The sequence below is a fragment of the Carcharhinus amblyrhynchos genome, chromosome 26, assembly GCF_965287045.1.
Source record: "Carcharhinus amblyrhynchos chromosome 26, sCarAmb.v2.hapA, whole genome shotgun sequence".
Classification (NCBI taxonomy): Eukaryota; Metazoa; Chordata; class Chondrichthyes; order Carcharhiniformes; family Carcharhinidae; genus Carcharhinus; species Carcharhinus amblyrhynchos.
This window is the reverse complement of record NC_137349.1, coordinates 17,727,685-17,750,761: the sequence shown is the minus strand read 5'-3', so window position 1 is coordinate 17,750,761 and position 23,077 is coordinate 17,727,685. Positions and strand designations below refer to the sequence as shown.

General features: G+C 44.6%; 1 protein-coding gene and 1 pseudogene across 1 annotated transcript in view; one reads left to right on the top strand and one right to left on the bottom strand.

Moving 5' to 3' along the window:
- Positions 1-23,077, top strand: part of LOC145358478 (rho GTPase-activating protein 45-like) — a 189,696-nt gene that overhangs the window by 91,312 nt on the left and 75,307 nt on the right. The window contains exon 3 of the mRNA XM_080212568.1: positions 20,793-20,936. Within this exon, the coding sequence (XP_080068694.1) occupies positions 20,793-20,936 (144 nt within the window). The remainder of the gene's footprint in view (positions 1-20,792; positions 20,937-23,077) is intronic.
- Positions 16,369-16,693, bottom strand: LOC145358479 (MICOS complex subunit Mic10 pseudogene; annotated as a pseudogene).

The following is a 23,077-nucleotide window of genomic DNA, read 5'->3' as shown; positions in this document are numbered from 1 at the left end:
CTAACTTACCCGTAGTGTCCCAAAAATATGTAGATTAGGGGGAATAACGGGGATAGGCCTGGGTAAGATGCTCTTTCGGAGAGTTAGTGCAGACTTGATGGGCCAAATGGCCTTTTTCTGTCAGTCCTCAATTAGATCACCCTTTAATTTTTTATGCTCAAGAAAATGGGGCGGCGCAATGGCATAGTAGTTAGAATTGCTGCCTCACAGTATCAGGGACCCAGGTTCAATTCCCGGCTTGGGTCACTGTCTGTGTGGAGTTTGCACGTTCTCCCCGTGTCTGCGTGGGTTTCCTCCGGGTGCTCTGGTTTCCTCCCACAGTCCAAAGATGTGCAGGTTAGGTGGATCGACCATGCTAAATTGACCCTAGTGTCAGTGGGATTAGCAGGGTAAATATGTGGGGTTATAGGAATAGAGCCTGGGTGGGATTGTGATCAGTGCAGAATCGATGGGCCAAATGGCCTCCTTCTGCACTGTGGATGTTCTATGAACTGCGTGTCAGATCCTGACACTGGGAGCTGTGGCTTTAAAACAGCACAGAAACCACTCTAGAACTGCCATTTCGTGCTTCACAGCTGAAACAACTTTGAAAGTCATACTTCAGGTGCCAGAGTGTGGTGACTTGAGGATTTTTGCAGTGTAAATGTAAGCCTCCTTGTGACACTAATGAATAAACTAAACTCATTGGCTTTGGGATGGCTTGTTGTGGTGGAAGGCGCTATATAAATACAAGTCCTTGCTTCCTGAGTATCATGACTTATCAGTTTTATCAGCTCCTGCACCATTACTGATTGTGCACTAGTCATTCTGCTGTCTGCTGCTGCATTTTAATGAGGTGATTCCTTCAGAGTTTTTTTTATCTCCTTCCTGCCCTCATTATTTAGGACATGTTATCCTGCAGTGTGCACATAGCCCCAGGCAAGGCCCTGGATTGCAAAGCTTGACCTCTCCTCAACTGCTCCAGTGAAAATTGAAACAAAGAGTGGAGCTTTCTGAAGGCGTTTGCTCTCAGTTTGGCCGGGCTACTGGCACTGATTTTCAATAGCTGTACAGTGGCAGGTTAACGACGATGTGCTTGTGCGATGCGATGAGTTTGTTACTGAGTGATCTGGAAGGAGAGAAAGGTTCTTCTCAACTCCATGATGTGCTGGGTAAGCTTACATTTCTTGCAGACAACTTACAGCACAGACCTCCTGCTGCCAGTCACTTTGCTAAAGGTTTGAAATTGTGTCGGGAAGAATTCTCTAAGGATAGTAATGTTGGGCTGTAAGGCCACCTGCATGTTTCACGTTAATGTTATTAGTTAACGTTGATCCACCCTTTCGTATTTCAAAACACTACCTGTTTTGCTTCTGCTTAAAATCAGCAAATATGTTTCAGGTGCCCATAAGGATTCAAAAGGAATGTGGAGAACTGAACGGCACAGTGGTTAGCACTGCTGCCTCACAGTGCCAGGGACCCGGGTTCAATTCCCAGATTGGGTCACTGTCTGTGCAGAGTCTGCACATTCTCCCCGTGTCAGCGTGGGTTTCCCCTGGGTGCTCTGGTTTCCTCCCACAGTCCGAGAGACGTGCTGGTTAGCTGCATTGGCAGTGCTAAATTCTTCCTCAGTGTACCCAAACAAGTGTTGGAGTGTGGCGACTAGGGGATTTTCACAGTAATTCCATTGCAGTGTTAATGTAAGCATACTTGTGACACTAATAAATGAACTTAAAACAAACTTAAACAGAGCTCAGTTTGTTCTCGGGAATACAAGGGTTAAAACAGTGTTCATGTATACCAGTGTGTGAGTATGCAGGTATACTTATCTGAGTATTTTACGTGTATACATATCTGTGTGTCATTAATGTCCCCATTGCTAGTTGTTTTCGCACTGGTTGAGATGAGTTTCTTGAGAAAATAGAAATGATATGAGCCAATCGCCTGATGTGAATTACATCTAACCTCCATGTCTTGCTGTTTACTGTAGTTACTGTGATTAGATCAGTTTGTGGCCTTGTGTGTGTAAAGGTATTATGACTTGCTAGCAAGGTAATGGAGACTGGAGCAGCCTGTCTTATCAGCTTGGATCGGGAATGTCTCAATTTATTGGGACACTGAATTGTATTTGATTTGATTGGATTGAATTGAATTGGAATAAAGTATAAAAAAAATGGAGACTGGAGCACACATTGTATGCTGATACTCCAGTGCCTTACTGAGAGAATGCTGCACTACCAGAGGGGCTGTCTCACGGCCGAATAGTAAAACCAAAGCCCCACCTGCTCTTTCAAGTGGGTGTGAAATCCGTGATGCTACTGGAGGAAGCGCAGATGAGCTCTCCTGACCAACATGGGGGGAGGGGGGGGTGTCATTCACTGCATTGCTGTTTGTGGGAGCTTGCTGTGCACAAATTGGCTGCCACATTTACTATATTACAACAGTGACTGTATTTCAAAACACAAACTTCATTGTAAAGATGTCTGAAGTTTGTGAAAGACACTATCTCAATGCAAGCCTTTATTTAATATATCCCCTCGTGTGAGATTCTTGGAAGAGTTGTGGAACAGTTTCAGTTGAGTCATGTTAGCTACGGTAATGTAGTGAGCAGTGCAGGGAAATGCCCTCATTGAGAGTGAGCCCCTGCCACTTTGGTTTCTTGTGAATTCCCTTTGCCCTTTGAAATGCTCATGTGTAAGAGGAAGCCAGTATGGGCAATGCAATTGAAACTGTTCAGATCTTTCCACCCTTCCAGGTTAACCCATTAGGCTCCTGAGAAGCTGTTAAACTGTTTCTCAGATTGAATACCAAATACAAATCCTCATTATTTAATTATGTTTACCCCATTGAAGGTGCTACGAAAATGCAACTTGTTACTTAAACGCCTTTTATCAGTGAAATGTGTCTGTACATGGAAACATAGGCTTAGAAAATAGGAGCAGGAGGAGGCTATTCAGCCCTTTAAGTAGGATCAAGGTCGATCATCCAATTCAATAGCTTGATCCTGCTCTGCCCCCCACAAATCGTACAGTCATAGAGCAGTATAGTATGGAAACAGGCCCTTTGGCCCATCTGGTCCATGCTGACCCTGGTGCCCTTGCAGCTAGTCCCTATTGCCCATGTTTGGTTATAGAAACGTCTAGAAGTGGGATCGATAGCCAGAAGATTTTGGAGGAAAGTAAGTGATTTAACTTCAAATGAATGGTTAGACTTTGTTCATGTGAAATACATTTTAGTAACGTTTTTTGCCACGAGTTTTGTGTGTGACTAATCTATACTCTACAGTGATGAGATTTAACTTTAGGAAGAAACTTTCCAGACGTGTTTGACAGAGGGGAGAAATTGGTTAGTAGATAAGAGGAATGCTTCACAGACCTTTGGTTGGTACATTATGATTCCGTGAAATGTAGCTGTAATATTTTAGTGCTGAGTGAGTTGAAATCAGTTGGATAGCTGAAGGATGTTAGCCGTGGCACCTCAGGGTTAACGTAAGAACATAAGAAATAGGAGCAGGAGTAGGCCATCTAGCCCTTCGAGCCTGCCCCGCCATTCAATAAGATCATGGCTGATCTGTCGTGGCTCAGTTCCACATTCCTGCCCTCTCCCCATAACCCTTAATCCCCTATCAACCCGCGTCTTAAAAATATTGAGCAAGGCAGCCTCCACCACTTCAACGGGCAGAGAATTCCAGAGATTCACCACCCTTTGAGTGAAGAAGTTCCTCCTCAACTCCGTTCTCAACCGCCCCCCCCTTTATCTTGAGGCTGTGCCCCCTAGTCCTACTATCCTTTCTGAGCGGGAAGAGTCTCTCCACCTCTATCCTATCCATCCCATTCATCATCTTATACGTCTCAATGAGATCTCCCCTCATTCTTCTAAACTCTAACGAGTACAAGCCTAATTTATTCAGCCTCTCCTCATAGCTCAACCCCCTCAACTCCTCTGCACTCCCTCCAAGGCCAAAATATCCTTGCGTAAGTACGGCGCCCAAAACTGCACACAGTACTCCAGCTGCGGCCTCACCAATGCCCTATACAGCCGCAGCAAGACCTCCCTACTTTTATATTCAATCCCCCTCGCTATGAAGGCCAGCATCCCATTTGCCTTCCTGACCACCTGCTGCACCTGCAAGCTGGGTTTTTGCGACTCATGCACAAGGACCCCGAGGTCCCTCTGCACTGTCGCCTGCTGCAGTTTTTCGCCACGTAAGTAATAATCCTTCCTACCAAAGTGGACCACCTCACACTTGCCAACATTAAATTCCATTTGCCAGTTCCTGGCCCATTCGCCCAGCCTATCTAGATCCTTCTGTAGACTCTCCACACCCTCCGCACAATTTGCCGTTCCCCCAATCTTGGTGTCATCAGCAAATTTCGACACCATACACTCGGTTCCCTCCTCCAGATCATCTATATATTGGGAAGCAGGCAATCAGTCAGTGGTCTTGGCTGTTCTGGATCACGATGAAGTTCTCTTGAATTGAAGTGCTTGATGATGGGCATCAGATGGGGACCTGGATGAAGTGATACAGCTTCAGTAGAAACTGCCCTTGGGCCGCATCTGTGCCAGTTTTGTCAACGACCAGGGCTAAAATATTCCGGCCTTTCCCACCGGACAGAATATTCCGGTCTCGCCAATGGTGTCCCCTCGTGACAGAGGGTGCAGAGCACCCAAAACCCCATAGACATTGGCAGAACTGGAAGATCCCGTCATATGGACCACCTCCACTGTCGGAAAATGCACTGCCGGGATGGTGGGTGGGGGGGAAGCTCACCACGGAGCTGAAATAACCAATCCCAGTCAGAATATAAGAGCAAATTACTGTGGATGCTGGAATCTGAAACCAAAAGAGAAAGTGCTGGAAAATCTCAACAGGCCTGGCAGCATCTTTGGGGAGAAAAAATGATATTTTTCACTGCATACCAATGCAAGTGACAATAATAAATCAATTCAAACCAAATCAAAAACAAGAACCGATATATGTGGAGCCAGGGCCCCTAGTATGTATCTTAAGCACTGCAGCAGAGCAAAATATCATCAGTACTTAAGACACACTGCAAAATGGCTGCAACTCCACACTGCAAAACCTTCAATCTTCATCACTAGCTTTGCACCTGGAAGCAGTCGCGTTCCTTCAGGACCCACTGAGTCAACATCGAACGTAATTATTTAAAAGCAAGTCTTCAAGACTTGATTACCTCAGAGCCACCATTTGCTTTCTTTTCCCACCTGTCAAGCTGCCAGCCCCATGAGAATTTCAGTGATTGCGCTGAACACCCACCCCGTTCATTTTGCCCAAAATGAGTGATTGAAACGGGTAATGAGAGCTGGATTAGGGGCTCTGGGATACACCTCACATAAAGTGTATGATGATTGTGTTAAATTGAGCAAGAACAGATCACTGTAGCTATATTTAAATAGCAGCTTGGAGAAGAGCCCAGAGGGCAAAATCCTGTTAGATGTTGTTAGCAGCTGAATGGAAAATGTGTCACCAGGCCATCCACTAATTACAACGTGTTAATGCCTGCAGTGCTCACCCAACAGGTGTGACTGCATCTGAAGATTTCCACCCAAAAAATTACAAAGGACAGTTTGGATAGATTGGGGTTGTTTTCCTTAGAACAAAGAAGGCTGTGGGGGGTGACTTGATTGAGGTCTACAAAGTTATGAAGAGAAGAGAGAGAGCGGACAGGACAATATTGTTTCTCTTGGTGCAGAATTCTAGAACCAGGGGACACAGATTCAAGATAAGTGGTAATAGGTGTTGGGGGGAACATGACGAAGAACATTTTTACGCAGAGGGTGGTGGGTGTCTGGAATTCGCTGTACGAGTTGGTGATGGAGGTGGAGACCCTAAACTCTTTTTTAAAAAGTGGATAAAAGCAAACTACTGCAGATGCTGGAATCTGAAACCAAAAGAGAAAATGCTGGAAAATCTCAGCAGGTCTGGCAGCATCTGTAAGGAGAGTAAAGAGCTGGCTTTGATTTTGATTTATTATTGTCACATGTATTAGCATACAGTGAAAAGTATTGATTCTTGCGCGCTACACAGACAAAGCATAGAGAAGGAAAGGAGAGAATGCAGAATGTAGTGTTACAATAACAAGGGTGAAGAGAAAGATCAACTTATTGCAAGGTAGGTCCATTCAAAAGTCTGATGGCAGCAGGGAAGAAGCTGTTCTTGAGTCGGTTGGTATGTGATTTCAGACTTTTGTATCTTTTTCCCAATGGAAGAAGGTGGAAGAGAGAATGTCCAGTTGCGTAGGGTCCTTAATTACGCTGGAAGTTTTGCCGAGGCAGTCGATGGGAGGCTGGTTTGTGTGATGGATTGGACTACATTCACAACCTTTTGTAGTTTCTTGGGCAGAGCAGGAGCCATACCAAGCTGTGATACAATCAGAAGGAATGCTTTCTATGGTGCATCTGTAAAAGTTGGTGAATGATGAAGCTGACATGAAAAATGTCCTTAATCTTCTGGAGGCGTTAGTGGGCTTTCTTAACTATAGTGTTGGGATGTTTTGAGTAGTGATGTTTTGAGTCAAAATTGTTTTATCAGAGCTCTTTTTAAAAAGTACCTGGATCTGCGCCTTAAGTACTGCAAGCCACAGGGCTACGGGCTGGGTGCAGGAAAGTGGGATTAGGAAGGTCACCTGGGTGTCTTTTGGGCTGGCACGGATAAGATAGGCCAAATGGCCTCCTTCTGTGCTATAACTTTTCTATGGTTTTATGGTTCTATGCACAGATAATCCATAAACTTGTTCCGGATCCATCTGCTAATGTATCACAAACAGTAATTGCAAAATAGCACTATCACAGGAGAAAAAGGAACAGAACCTTTTAAAAATGGGAGCTGTGTGAGCAGTACAGTTTGTATTGTTTGTTACAGGCTACTCTTTCACATGCACTTAATTATTTATTGCTAACTATGAGTAATCATTCCTGACTGGGAGGCAGTTGTGGCAAAATGCCTGAGGACTTCCCAATTGAATTGTGCGGAACATTGTTTTGAAGCCTCAAAGAGGGTTTGTCTTTTTGTGGGATAAGATCCTGCTACATGTTTAAAGTTTATTTATTACTGTCAGAAGTAGACTTACATTAAGACTGCAATGAAGTTACTGTGAAAATCCCCTAGTCGCCACACTCGGACACCTGTTCGGGTACACTGAGAATTTAGCATGGCCAATGCGCCTAACCCGTATGTCTTTCGGATTTCTGCTCTGAATGTCAAAGTGAAGAAATTCAGTGAAGCGTGGGTAAACGGCGGGAGTAACTATGACTCTCTTCCATCGACGAGTGATGTAAAGACACTCAATGAGTGTGTTAAAATAGCCAAATGCCTCGTCATCTAATTAGTGACGCTTTCTTAACTAGTGAGGAAACCGGAGCACCTGGAGGAAACCCACGCAGAGAATGTGCAGACTTCACACAGACAGTGACCTAAGGCAGGAATTGAACCTAAGTCCCTGGCGCTGTGAGGCAGCGCCACTGTGCTGCCCTTAAAACTGAGTCAGCCAGGAGTCGAACCTAGAATTTTTTGATCCATAGTCAGACGCGTAATCCATTGCACCATCTGCCAATGGTGGGCTGCTTCCACCACTGGGAAATACACCCAGGGGTGTGGGGGAAGGGCAGAAATTCCCACCCTCCAGTCTCCATGGTGACCATGAAGCTTTCACAGTGCAGTTAAAAACCCAGTTGGTTCACTGATTCCTTTTTGGGAAGGAAATCTACTATCCTTACCCAGTCTAGACCAATTCTTCATACTCCATGCTCACAAAATGTTGACTCTTAGCCACCTTCTAAAATGGTCCAGCAAGCCACCTAGCGGAGCAAACTGCCACAGGAATATCAAATTGGTGCTTTCGGAGGGTGGTTCCCCATCACCTTCTCAAGGGCAATTACAGGATTTTCACAGTAACTTCATTGCAGTGTTAATGTAAACCCACTAGGGAAGTGCAACAATGAGGAATGGCCTTGCAAGCAATGCATCCCGAGAAAGAATCTTTTTAAAAATGGAACTTTTTTTCGATAATTTGAATTGAAATGTAAATCAGATCACAAGAAGAAGCTGCTGTATTGCCCTTTCAATTTGGAGCCGGCACCTAGCGAGTCGTCTCCCTGTCTCTATGTTGTCAAACCCGTTTCCTGTAGCTCCCTGGAGTCAGATTTACAGATCTGGGTAAAGCTGCTGTTCACACTAGCCTCCTAGGAGCCAGGCTTCCAGAATCTTAATGAAGAGAACAATGTAAGAGCAGTTAAAAGGCTTGCTAGCTCATTTGTGTCCACTTGAAATATAAAGCGGCATCTCGGCCTTTTGACTAAGATGCAAATGAGATTAAGCCTTGGAGAAGGTGCAATGCCTGCTCCAATCAGCTTGGGTCATGTAGTGTGTCTTTTCAGCTTGGATCTGAAATGTCTCACTCGCTGAGACTTTGAATTGGACTTTGATTTGATATAAACAAAAAAAAAGTCTCTTGCTACAAAAGGTCATGAACATAGCCCAGTTCATCACGCAAATCACCCTCCCATCCGTTGACACTGTCTACACTTCCCGTTGCCTTGGCAAAGCAACCAGCGTAATTAAGGACCCCATGCGCCCCGGACATTCTCTCTCTCAACCACCTTCTTCTGTTGGGAAAAAGATACAAAAGTCTGAGGTCACATAGCAAACAACTCAAGAACAGCTTCTTCCCTGTTGCCGTCAGACTTTTGAGTGGACCAGCCTTGCACTAAGTTGATCTGTCTCTTCACCCTAGCTATGGTGGTAACGCTACATTCTGCACTCTCTCCTTTCCTTCTCTATGAACAATATGCTTTGCCTGTACAGCACGCAAGAAGCAGTACTTTTCACTGTATACATGTGACAATAATAAATCAAATAAAAAAAAATCATAGCGTGTCAGCTATTAACTGACTAGTGGCTTCTGGTATTTGAAGTGATGGATTGATAGAAAAGACAATGAGTCTTGCTGCAAAGTATGTGTTTAGATTTTATTTTTCGTTTCTGACTCCATTCCTCTCCCCAGCAACAGTCTGTTTGCACCCTTGGTGTCACATCTGAACCTGAGATAAGCCACTAGCCACATATATGCACCATTATCATGACTACCTATTTCCATCTCCACAACAGCTGACTTAGTTGCTCCTGTCTCTGTTCATCAGCTGGCTGAAACCCTCACTTATCCCTTCATTACTCCGGATTGAGTGTTCTCACACATTTCTGGCTGGTCTCAAAGAACAAAGAAAATTACAGCGCAGGAACAGGCCCTTCGGTCCTCCAAGCCTGCACCAACCATGCTGCCCAACTTAACTAAAACCCCCTACCCTGCCGGGGACCATATCCCTCTATTCCCATCCTATTCATGTACTTGTCAAGATGCACCTTTATAGGTTAGTACCGTATCCACTTCCGTTACCTTCCCTGGCAACGAGTTACAGGCACCCACTACTCTGTGTAATAAAATCTGCCTCATACATCTCCTTTAAACCTTGCACCTTAAACCTATGCCCCCCCCCCCACTAATTGACTCTTCCACCCTGGGAAATAGCTTCTGACTATCCACTCTGTCCGTGCCTCTCATAATCTTGTAGACTTCTGTCAGGTCTCCCCATAACCTCCTTCGTTCCAGTGAGAACAAACCAAGTTTCTCCAACCTCTCCTCATAGCTAATGTCCTCCATACCAGGCAACATCCTGGTAAATCTTTTGCAAACCCTGTGCAAAGCCTTCTGGTAGTGCAACAACCATAATTGAACACTGTATTCCAAGTGTGGCCTAACTAAGGTTCTGTAAAGCTGCAACATGACTTGCCAATTTTTAAACTCAATACCCTGGCCGATGAAGGCAAGCATGCCACATGCCTTCTTGACCAGCTTCTCCACCTGCATTGCCACTTTCAGTGATAGTATGTCTCCCACGTACTATCCTCCATACACCTGAGCTCATCATCCAAAGCTCTGTGTCTTAACTCTTCAAGGGGTTGGATGAGATTACGGAGCTAGTGAGGGGTGACATCGTGGAAGGATTTGAATCATAGAATACCTACAGCGCAGAATGAGGCCATTCAGCCCATCGAGCATGCACAGACAACAATCCCAACCAGGCCCTATCCCCATAACTCCACATATTTACCCTGCTAATTCCGCTGACGTTAAAGGGTAATTGAGCATGGTCAATCCACCAAGCCTGCACATCTTTGGATTCTGGGAGGAACCAGAGTACCCCGAGGAAACCCACGCAGACATGGGAAGAACGTGCAAACTCCACACAGTGACCTGAAGCTGGAATTGAACCAGGGTCCTTGGTGCTGTGAAGCAGCAATGCTAACTAATGTACATCTGCTTCACTAGACTTTAATATCAGATATTTATTGAATTCAAATTTCACCATCAGCTCTGGTGGGATTCAAACCCAGGTTCCCAGGGCATTACAAAAACAGAAAATACTTTGTCAGAACAGGGGTCATCCAGACTCAAAACATTGGCTCTATTCTCTCTCCACAGATGTTGTCAGACCCGCTGAGATTTTCCAGCATTTTTTGATTTTGTTTCAGATTCCAGCATTTGGAGTATTTTGCCTTTTTTCCCAGAGCATTACCCTCGATCTCTGGATTACTAGTCCAGTGGCAATACTATTATTTTGATTTGATTTATTATTGTCACGCGTATTGGTTTGCAGTGAAGAGTATTGTTCCTTGCGTGCTATACAGACAGAGCATACCGTTCATAGAGAAGGAAAGGAGAGAATGCAGAATGCAGTGTTACAGTCATAGCTAGGGTGTAAACAAAGATCAATTTAGTACAAGGTGGGTCCATTCAAAAATCTGATGGCAGCAGGGAAGAAGCTATTCTTGAGTTGGTTCGGAGGTTTGTCCTCAGACTTTTGTATCTTTTTCCTAACAGAAGAAGGTGGAAGAGAGAATGTCCGGAGTGCATGGGGTCCTTAGTTATGCTGAGGGCTTTTCCGAGGCAGCGGGAACTATAGTCGAAATCAATGGATGGGAGGCTGCTGCCTCCCTCAAATATATTGTCTATACGCAAACAGCCAGATAATGAAAGCAACCGTGCAGTATGGTTACTGGCTAAGAGTAGTCAGTGTAACCGGATAGTCCCCCTCATCCATCCACTTTGTACCATGTGCTCAGAGTTAATTGTGGCGCAGGCTGTGCGTGTCTGCTTGCTCATCTTTATCCAAAAGGGTGCGGCCCTGGATATGCAGGGTGGGCCAACAAGCTCCCGCGCTCCCCTCCTAGGATCCATCAGCAGGCCTTACACCAGGTAAAAGCTGACGTGTTAGCCTGCTGACCCAGTGAAAGCGATGCCCTCTAGGCCAGAAGTTCTGGGTTCAAGTCCCACCCAGGTCAGAGAAAGCATTCATGACAAGGTGGATAATCAGCCCACTAATCCTCCCACTGGAAAAGTGTGTGAAGATAGCAAATTAATCTGACATGTTAATTCTGGCAGGGATTTCCTGACTGCTACACTGGCAAGCACCATCGCAAATGTGATGCAAGCATTTGGAGAGCTGTTAAAAGTCAATAACTCTACAAATGTTCCCACCCCACCTGTGACAATCCCCGTTGCTGCTGGGGCCAGAAAATCCTGGCCTCTCTTTCTCGCCAATGATGATGCCAGACCTGCTGAATTATTTCCAGCATTTTCTTCAGTATTTTGCCTCAGTGAAAGAAAAACTCGAATTTGCAAAGTGTCTTTCCTGACCGCCAGACGTCTCAAAATACAGCCAATAATGTACTTTGGAAGTGCAGTCACTGTTATAATTAACAAAATGTGGCAGCCAGTTTTGCTGACAGCAATTTCCCACAACATCAATGTGGCAAGGAGCAGATAACATGTTTGTTGTTGATTGGGGGATAAATATTGGCCAGGACACTGGGGAAAACTCTTCCGCTCTACCTCGAAGTAACACCTTGGGAGCTTTTTGCATCCAGGCAGAACACTTCTCAGTTTAACACCTTATCTGAAAGATGATGTCTCCACCAATGCAGGACACACCTTGCTGGAGTGTGAACTTTGATCTTTGTGCTTAAGCGCCGCAGCAGGATTTGGACCCAGAACCTTGGGATTCGGAGGCAAAACTGCTACCAGCTGAGCCACGGGTCATGTTTAAAAGTTTGCTGAAATCTGGGAGGAAGAAGGATTCTTTAGCCTGAATCATAGACTCATTGTCATAGAATCCCTACAGTGCAGAAAGAGGCCATTCGGCCCATCACATCTGCACAAGCTCTCTGACAGAACATCCATACCAGGCCCATCCAGCCCCCTATCCCGTAATGCATTCAGTTTTTGTTTTGATTTAATTTACTATTGTCACATGTATTAGCATACAGTGATAAGTATTGTATCTTGCACACTATACAGACAAAGCATACCGTTCATAGAGAAGGAAACGAGAGTGTGCAGAATTTAGTGTTCGTCATAGCTAGGGTGTGGAGAAAGATCAACTTAATGCAAGGTAGGTCCATTCAAAAGTCTGACAGCAGCAGGGAAGAAGCTACTCTTGAGTTGGTTGGTATGTGACCTCGGAATTTTGTATCTTTTTCCCAACGGAAGAAGGTGGAAGAGAGAATGTCCGGAGTGCATGGGATCCTTAATTATACTGGCTGCTTTCCCAAGGCAGCAGGAAGTGTAGACAGAGTCAGTGGATGACAGGTCGATTTGCACGATAGATTGGGCTATATTCACTACCTTTTGTAGTTCCTTGTGGCCTTGCGCAGGGCAGAAGCCATACCAAGCCGTGGTACAACCAGAAAGAATGCTTTCTCTGGTGTATCTGTAAAAGTTGGTGAGAGTCGTAGCTGACAAATTTACCTGGCCAATAACCTTAACATTTTCAAACACTACGGGCAGTTTAGCATGGCCAATCCACCTAACATGCACGTCTTTGGACTGTGGGAGGAAACACACAGACACGGGGAGAACGTGCAAACTCTACAGAGACAGTCACCCAAGGCTAGAATCAAACCCAGGCCCTTGTTGCTGTGAGGCAGCAGTGCTAACTGCTGTGACACTGTGCACAACATATTTGACAAGTATATATATTTACATATATGTCTTGTCTTCCTTTTGTACATTAACAGACCAATAGACTAAAGCAAGCTCTGGAGAAACACTGACAATGAAGGTCTGTTGAGCAGATTTGGCCATACGTTTTTGTTGTCGGATATGTCTTCAAATCAGAGCCTTCAAATCAAGCATGTGTCTCTCTTTATCCACTTTCTGTCCATAGGGAACATCTCGCTTGTCCATATTTAGGCACAAATTGACAAGCGGAGCCAAGGATTAAGGAGCTTCTGGAGTGGTACCTGGAGTTTCAGCTCCTAAAGTGTCCCGTTTTGCTGGTTCAGCCGGGACCAGTTTGGGTTGCAAGCTTATCTGGAATCAGCATTGGGAGGAATTTGAGGCTGAGTGACAGATTCATCCCTACGGGGCCCAAACGGACAGATCAATCAGCAGCGGTGCCCTGGAGGGGAGCACACCTGCCTGGCTCAGTTATCGGACTCTGTCTGTTACGAGGGGTCGACTTGGCTCCACTCATCAATCTCCAGTCCAATCACTTTGCAGCAAATTCAAGCTTCAGAGGTTCTATAGTTACCACCTCATCAAAGACATACGTATAAAAGACTAATCTATATTCCCTTTTTACAGATACTGCCAGCCCGGCTACATCAATATTTTCATATTTCAAAAATTGCAGTTTCTTCTTTGAATTTATTAAAGTTAGAGGATAGGATTGATAGAAATGAGTGTGAATGCAATCAATGTTGTTGAGTTAATTGCACTATTGATACGGTAATAACATATAAATAGAGACAGACAGGTGACATTATTATTAGCTTTAGTTAAATGATCAGAGTGCATTACCAGGGCACAGTGCTGGTGACATATCGTACATACTGAGGGATTTATTTTGTGTCCTAAAGAGATTGACACACAATTTCATGTCGAATTATGCTAGCTTTTATTTTACGATTACTTTTATCTGTAACAAAAGCCAGTGCACATCTGTAAACAGTGAAACATTATGCACAATGAAGAGTGACTGTGAGTTGCAGGTAGTTGGATGTAATTAAAGGGTTTAATTGCTCATTTAGTTTACAATGCTGTCTGGGACTCAAAAGGGTTTTGTACACATGATGTAAAATAGATCAAGTTTTGTTTATAAATGTTGCCTCCCATCATTAACTATTCACCCTGAGCCAAGGACATACAAATGCTGCTTTTATAATGTTCTTGTACCTACTTGAACTTGATGGGGTTTTTTCACTCCCCACTGGTTTCCCTGAGCTCAGGTTAACGGCCATTATTATATTTAGAACATAGAACATTACAGCACAGAACAGGCCCTTCGGCCCACGATGTTGTGCCGACCAGTTTTTTTAAAAAAAAACACTGACCCACTAATCTAAACCAATCCCTTTTCGTCCATAAACCTATCCACAGATCTCTTAAACGCCCCCAAACTAGGCGCATTTACAACCGCAGCAGGCAGGGCATTCCAATCCCTCACCACCCTCTGGGTAAAGAACCTACCCCTGACATCCGTCCTATAACTACCCCCCCTTAATTTAAAGCCATGCCCCCCCCGTGCTAGCTTTCTCCATCCGAGGAAAAAGGCTATCACTATCCACCCTATCTAAACCTCTAATCATCTTATATGTTTCAATAAGATCCCCTCTTAGCCTCCTTCTTTCCAGCGAAAACAACCCCAAATCCCTCAGTCTCTCCTCATAGGACCTCCCCTCCATACCAGGCAACATCCTGGTAAACCTCCTCTGCACCCTCTCCAAAGCCTCCACGTCCTTCCTGAAGTGAACTTTGAACGTGGAAAAGGGAATTCTCTGCCTGTTGAAGTGGTGGAGGCTACGTTGCTAAATATTTTTAAGACGCGGGTTGATGGGTTTTTGATAAGAGAGGGGATTAAGGGTTATGGGGAGAGGGCGGGAATGTGGAACTGAGCCACGACAGATCAACCATGATCTTATTGAATGGCGGGGCAGGCTCGAAGGGCTAGATGGCCTACTCCTGCTCCTATTTCTTATGTTCTTATGAATATTCCCAACTGAGCAGATCACTGCCTTAATTTTAATAGTCTTTCTACTTTTAAGGGGAAGCAGTGGCATTGTGGTATTGTCGCTGAATTAATAATCCAGAGACCCAGGGTAATGCTCTGAGGAGCCAGGTTCAAATCCCACCACAGCAGATGGTGAAATTTGAATTCAATAAAAATTTGGAATTAACAGTCCGTTAAATGACCATGCAAGCATTGTTGATCATCGTAAAATACGATGGGGCGGCACGGTAGCATGGTGGTTAGCACTGCTGCTTCACAGCTCCAGGGAACTGCGTTTGTTTCCTGGCTTGGGTCACTGTCTGTGTGGAGTTTGCATATTCTCCTCGTGTCTGCATGGGTTCCCTCAGGGTGCTCCGGGTTTCCTCCCACAGTCCAAAGACGTGCGGGTTAGGTTGATTGGCCAGGCTAAAATTGCCCCTTAGTGTCCTGAGATGCGTAGGTTACAGGGATTAGTGGATAAATAAATTGGGGGTAGGGCCTGGGTGGGATTGTAGTCAGTGCAGCTCAATGGGCCGAATGGCCTCTTTCTGCGCTGTAGGGTTTCTATGATTCTATGAAAAAAAATCCTTCTGATCCACTAATGTCCTTTGGGAAAGGAAATCTGCCATCCTTACCTGGTCTGGCCTGCACGTGACTCCAGCATGTGACTCCACTCTTAAATGTCCCCAGGGATGGGCAATAAAGCTGGCCCAGCCAGTGACACCCACATCTCATGAACGAACTTGACTCATTTTGGCTGGGTTTCGCAGGCCTGGTAACCCAGCAGTTACAGGGAGGGGGGCAAATTCATAATGTTTTCTCCAGGCTCAACAAATTATCCAATAAACCGCTCCCCACCACCCCCCCCAACCCACTCTTCCCATGATCTTCCCCGACGCCACCAGAGCCACATGCAATTGCTCTGACTTTCTCCCAGAACACCTAGCTGCTTTCCAAGGCTTTGGCCTTATGAAGCAGGTTTCCCCACCCAGCAGGACTCCAGCCTGTCAGTCAAGCAGTCCACGGGCAGCAACTCCGCAGAGGGGAAAGAAAACTAAAGCTGCGATTTTTAAGTTCAGAAAACCGGTTCTCCTGGGTCTCCAGATTGCAAAACATCTGCAACCCTCCCCCCCCACCCCACTTTCCCCACCTGCTGTGCTGAACACACCTCCAGGCTAAAATCCCACCCCTGTGTGTCCATCTCCCTGTCTGCTTTTGAAGCCTGTCTTTTTGACTATCTTCCCATCACCGTCCATTCCCCCAACACAAGTCCTTTTTTATTTCTTTTTATTAATGACAATTTTAGTATATACGTTTGAGGAGTGAAATTAAATACAGCACAGCAATAAGAATCTCTATTACATGCACACAGGCAGAACTGATCGACGGGAAACTGGTACCATACAGCAAGTACATCTTAGGACGACTGGTCTTTGACAAACTTTCCATACATAAGGTATGGAGACCGGAAATCATTCTGGCAGTGGGCATAGGCCATTCCTAAACCCATTCCTGCACCAAAGCTAATAGGCCAACTGCGCCGCTTAAAAGCGACGATGGAAAATACAATTCCTAAGCCAAATCCAACACCTAATCTCAGCAATGCATCTGCCATGCAGCGCTCCACCTTCTCGCTCATCTTGGCCTCCGCCGTCTTAGACTGCCTGAGGCCCAGCTCTCGCAGTCTTCTGCCTATTTATTTTCCCTTCTGTTTGGAGTCCCGTGATCTTTCTTTCCCTTTGGAAGATTTCCCATATGTGAAGAGAATAATGGAAATGGCCATTTCAGTGCACCATCGTTAATCACTATCAAACCTGCTGACCTGTCCACAACAAAATTTCATGGTACATCATACTTTATTGCAGTAATACTCTGTAGGAAATACATGCTTTGTTTGAACTTGCTACTAGTTCCAAGTTTTAACCTGTATTCCAGGGGCTGTGATTTGTTCTAACGCTGCGTATTGAAGCCCCCTGATGGTTAAAGAGTAACGAGCTACTGTATAGCCAGTGAAAGCTGGAAAGTGCAAAGAGGCTGAAATTTAACAGCATTATTTTCAGAAGAAAGTTACTGAAGTAACCAAAAAGTAACGATGACCCTGCCCGGTATCGTGGAGAACTTTATAGCATTCAATCTCTAGTGCAAAAAAAAATCAGGAGCAAAATAAGAGTCAAGCAGGGCAAATGAGGGGTGGCACGGTGCCGCAGTGGTTAGCACTGCTGCCTCACAGCACCGGGTTCATTTCCGGCCTTGGGTGACTGTCTGTGTGGAGCCTGCATGTTCTCCTTGTGTCTGCATGGGTTTCCTCTGGGTGTTCTGGTTTCATCCCACAGTCCAAAAATGTGCAAGTTAGATAGCAACAAAATCAGAAAACAGCTGGAAAAAGTCAGCAGGTCTGACAGCATCTGTGGGGAGAGAGAAGAGCCAATGTTTCGAGTCTAGATGATCTTTTGTCATAGGTCTGATGAAGATTTTCTGCTGAGATTTTCTAGCATTTTTCTGTTTTTGTTTCAGATTCCAGCATCTGCAGTATTTTGCATTTATCTGCAGCTGAGGTGGTGCTAAATTACTCATTTGTATCGAAGGATGTGTTGGTTAGGTTGACAGGGTGGAGGGGAAAGGGTGTGTCTTGGGTTAGATGCTCTTTCAGAGAGTCAGTGCAGACTCAGTGGGCCAAGTGACCTCCTGCAGTGTAGGGGTTCTATGGAAAGTCTTGTGACATATAGCTGGAATGTTCTAGCCGTTCACTCCTGTGGTTTCTGGTTCCCGCTGTAGTGAACGACGATCTGGCTGAGTGCTAAATTCTCCATCCTCGCCTGCGGCAGTGACGGCATGTGAACGGCTGGAAAATCCAATAATTGGATGTTTTACAATTGGTGGACTGCCTTTTCAGTTTAATGGTTGGAATAAAGAATCTATTCTGTTACTGTGAGCTGCAATCTGTTAATGACGTTGTCCAGCAGCGTAATTCAGAGGTGTTAATGGTGCCAGCTTTGATCTGGAGGAGTTCAGATCATTGAATTGAAAATTCTTTTTTGATTCAAAAATATACTTTATTCATAAATAATCTGAAATAAAACATTACAGAAATGCATTTCCAATCATCAAAAAGTCATATTAACAATTTCCTTAACTTCAATATTTTAACTGTTCAGTTCCAAGACATTGCATACAGTACATTACAGTTCTTCATCAAACTATATACACTCGACACATTGCACCGTGTGCTGTTTTTACAGAGTTGCACACAGTTAGACAGCCTGAGGATTTTTTACCCTCACTGTCCCTCGCAGTCTGCCTTGGTTGGAAGGCTTTAACTGGTGGCCTTTCCCCATTGTGCATTCGCGATGGCCGCCTCAAGCTTGAGAGCATCCCTTACTGAGCTGGAATTAGCCGAGTAAATCCTCTTCTTCATTCTTTAAGCCAGTAAAATTTTAGTCAGAGTCAAACTAGCCGCTGATTGCAGTTCACACGACTTCCTGTGATTGTTGTCAGGTTAATAAACTTCAATGAAGGTGATGTTTAGGCATGGGATAAAACTGGCTGCCAATTCGCAAAAAGCACATCTCCATCACTGGCAAAGAACAGTTTCACCTCCATATATGAGAACATAAGAAGTAGGAGCAGAAGGAGTGAGTCATTCAGCCCCTCTAGCTTGCTCCGCCATTCAGTGAGATCATGGCTGGAGTTCTCCTTTTAACACAGTAAGAAGTCCTACAACACCAGGTTAAAGTCCAACAGGTTTGTTTGGTAGTAAGCGCCACTAGCTTTCAGGGTTTGTCCCTTCATCAGGTGAATGGGAGTTCTGATCACCTCACCTGCCGAAGGGGAAAACCCCAAAAGCTAGTGGTGTTTACTACCAAATAAATCTGTTGGACTTTAACCTGGTGTTGTCAGACTTCTTACTGTGTTTACCCCAGTCCAACACCGGCATCACCACATCAAGTTCTCCTTTAACACCATTTTCCTGCACGATCCCCCATGTTTTTAACATGTTGAAATCCATCTGTCTCAATCTTGAACATACTCAATGTCTGAGCCTCCATAGAAATCATTCTTTCTGGTTGTATCACAGCTTGGTACAGCCCCTGCTCTGCCCAAGACTGCAAGGAACTACAAAAGGTCATGAATATAGCTCAATCCATCATGCAAACCAGCTTCCCATCTATTGACTCTGTCTACATTTCCCGCTGCCAACATAATTAAGGACCCCAAGCACCCCGGAATTCTCTCTTCCACCTTCTTTTGGGAAAAAGATATGAAAGTCTGAGGCCATGTACCAACCAACTCAAGAACAGCTTCTACCCTGCTGCTGTGAGACTTTTGAATGGACTTACCTTGCATTAAGTTGATCTTTCTCTACACCCTAGTTATGACTGTAACACCATTATCTGCATCCTCTCCTTTCCTTGTCTGTGAACAGTATGCTTTGTATAGCGCACAAGAAACAATACTTTTCACTGTATGTTAATACATGTGACAATAATAAATCAAATCAAATCAACCTTCTGGGACAGAGAATTCCAAAGATTCACCATTCTCTGAATGAATGCATTCCTCCTCACCTCAGTCCTAAATGGCCTGCCCCTTATATTTTTATATTTCTTCATTGACCTTGTCACTTTCCCTTTGTGGGTGCCCTCTGACCACTTCATTCCTCAACTGAGAAGGTTTGCTGCTCTTGAGCTGCATCCCAGTATGCAGGAGGGTGGCAATGGGATCTTTCCTTCCCTCTTTCTAACTTGCTCCTGACTCTGTGCTGACGCACTTCATCTTTCACTGCACTGTCTCCGAAGCTTGAGCTGAGATCAGGAACTAATGACCATATCTGTACCTCACCACTGAGGGCTTAGCACATCAGCATTTATTGAGCAGAGAAACATCAATATTCTGTATCCCTAATTGGCAAACGTGACCATTAAGTGAACAACACCAGACAATTTGCAAGCATCTTACGTTCTGGAGGCTTATCAGCAGCATTTGAAACCAACAACTTATATTTACAGAGAGCTCTTAAGATAGAAAAATGTCTTAAATTGCTTTACAGGTGAAGATAAAATTTTACGCCGAGCCACAAACAAAGGATATTAGGGACCAGCGACAAAAATTTTGGACCAATATGGTGGCACAGTGGTTAGCATTGCAGCCACACAGCACCAGGGACCCAAGTTCGATTCCTGACTTGGGTCACCTGTCTGTGTGGAGTTTGCATGTTCTTCCCATGTCTGCTTGGGTTTCCTCCAGGTACGCTAGTTTCCTCCTAGAGTCCAAAGCTGTGCAGGTTAGGTGGATTAACTATGCTAAATTGCCCCTGAGTGCCCCAAGATGTGTAGGTTAGAGGGAGTAATGGGGTAAATACGTGAGGTTATAGGAAAGGGACTGGATGGGATCCTCTGTTGGAGTGTTGGTGCAGATTCAATGGGCCGAATGACCTTCTTTTGTACTGTAAGTATTTTATTCTATGGTTCTAGGTGGATATTAAGGAGAAACCTAAAGCAGGGAAATAGAGAGTTGACGATGCCTGGCGGGGGGACTTTGAGCTGATGGCCTAGGAGTGATGGAGGTCGGAGAGGCCAGAATTAGACATACTCTGCTGAAAACACAAGACTGGCCAGATTGGGGAGAGAATGGATCAGATAATGTGGTGATTGAGGATCATGTATGTCTTGCTGTTGTAAATGCGTCGATGATTCGCCAGAATTATCATCAAATTTGTTAACTCCGGACTTTTATTTCTCCTCCAGATAAAACAGAAACGCGGCGTCCTATCGCTCACGAGTGCCTTGGGGAAGTGCTGAGGATCTTGCGACAAGTCATCAACAAATATCCGCTTCTCAACACCGTGGAGACACTGACTGCCGCAGGCACATTGATTTCAAAAGTGAAAGGTAAGAGGTGGGTCGGGGGGGGGAAAGGCTCAACCAGCGTTAATCTAATATTCACAGAGTAACCCGTTGATCTTGAAGATAACGTGAGCACTTAAAAGAAGGGAGAAGAAAGAATCAGGGGACATCCTAGAGGGAGCTTCATTGTTTGGGGCCTGCCAAAACAAATGAAGCCAAATCCTTCCTGCTGTTTCTTTTACCTCAGGGCCAGGACACATATGGTGCGCAGGTGGCACCTTTTTATGTGCTAAGGTCAAGAGTTCGAATGGCACTGATTGAAAGGTTGTGAATTTTGCAGGATTGAGGGCTGTGTTTGTCATTTCATTCAGGTTAGTTAGCAGCCTGACAGTTACAATACAGACACAATAGAACATTCAGGAGTTGTTCGATATTAATAGCTAGTCTATCTGCCACTGTGCCCAAAGTGGCATTTTGTCAGGCTGAACTTGACAGATTGCAAAACTATGCAACAAGCCGTGACACCTTAACCCCAGCAGTAGTGTGTGAGGAAATTGCAATCTGCGAAAATAATCCTACAGTTGACAATATTTCAGAATCTTATAAACAACTTAAATGTTTTCCTTAATACTGACTTGTTCCATTTCTTAACAGTCATCTCAGTGGGTCTAAATATATCGACATACCGAGCAAAGGCTGCGTCACAGAATAGAATAGAATCCCTGCAGTGCAGAAGGAGGCCATTCGGCCTATCGAGCTAGCACTGATAACAACCCCACTCAGGACCTATCCCCATAATCCCACATATTTATCCTGTTAATACCCCTGACACTAAGGGGCAATTTAGCATAGCCAATCTACCTAACCTGTACACCTTTGAACACTAAGGGGCAATTTAGCAAGGCCAAACCACTAGCCTACACACCTTTGGACTGTGGGAGGAAACCTACACAGATACGGGGAGAACATGCAAACTCCACACAGACAGATACCCGAGGCTGGAATTGAACCCTGGCCCTTGGTGCTGTGAAGCTGCAGTGCTAACCACTGTGCCACAGTGCCAACCTAAAATTAGTTTAGATGCTGCTTCTGCCTTGCATTGTAAATTCATTCAAGCACAGTAAAATCCTTATAAAAACACTAATAATGCATTTCTCAAGAAAATAGTGCCTGAATCTCTATAAGGTGACTCTTAAGAGAATGACAATTTCCAATTTTTGCACCTCAGTGCATTTCTGTTCTTCTGTTAGAATAAGTTAATGCTTGCAATTATGTGAAATATTACACAGGTTATGAAGTCGATAGTGTACAATAAATTAATGCTTTCTGGATTAATAATATTCAGAGTGTGAATAGAGCATTGTCCCATATATCAAAGTTCTGCATGGACCAGGATCTAAATGGGATGTTGTGTTGTAATCAGAGTTATGTATCAAATATTATTACAGCTCAGTACAGAACCCATTGCTTCAGTTGGTTACAAAAAACATGTCCATCCCAATGCCAGGCCCAGTCATTCATTTTCCCAGTCCTTGCTGGCCCACATTGGATCCATAAACCCTTATCTCTGCTAGTTTAAAAATGCTCACCTCCAATTTGAAATCCTTCATTCCTCTTACATACCAGCATACAAATTCAGAGCAAGGGTCGGCCACTTGGCCCCTCGAGCCTACTCCACCATTCAATAAGATCATGGCTGATCTGATTGTAACCCCAACCCCATATTCCTATCCCCCATAACCTTTCACCTCCTTGTCAATCAAGAATCTATTTAGTTCATCTTTAAAAATATTCAAAGATTCTGCTTCCACTGCACTTTGAAGCAGAGAGCCTCATCACCCTGAGAGGTAATTTCCCCTCATTCCTGTCATAAATGAGTGACCCCTTATTTTTAAACTGTGATCCCTAGTTCTAGATTCTCCGACAAGAGGAAACGTCCTCTCCACATCCATCCTGTCAGTACCCCTCGGGATCTTAAAGGTCTCGATCAAGTTGCCTCTGACTCTTCTAAACTTTAGAGGACGCAAACCCAACCTCTCCAAACTTTTCTCATGAGACAACCTGTCCATTCCTGCTATTAGTCAAGTAAACCTTCTCTGAACTGCTTCTAATGTATTTACATCATTCCTTAAATAAAGAGACCAATACTATACACAATACTCCAAATGCAGTGTCACCAATGCTCT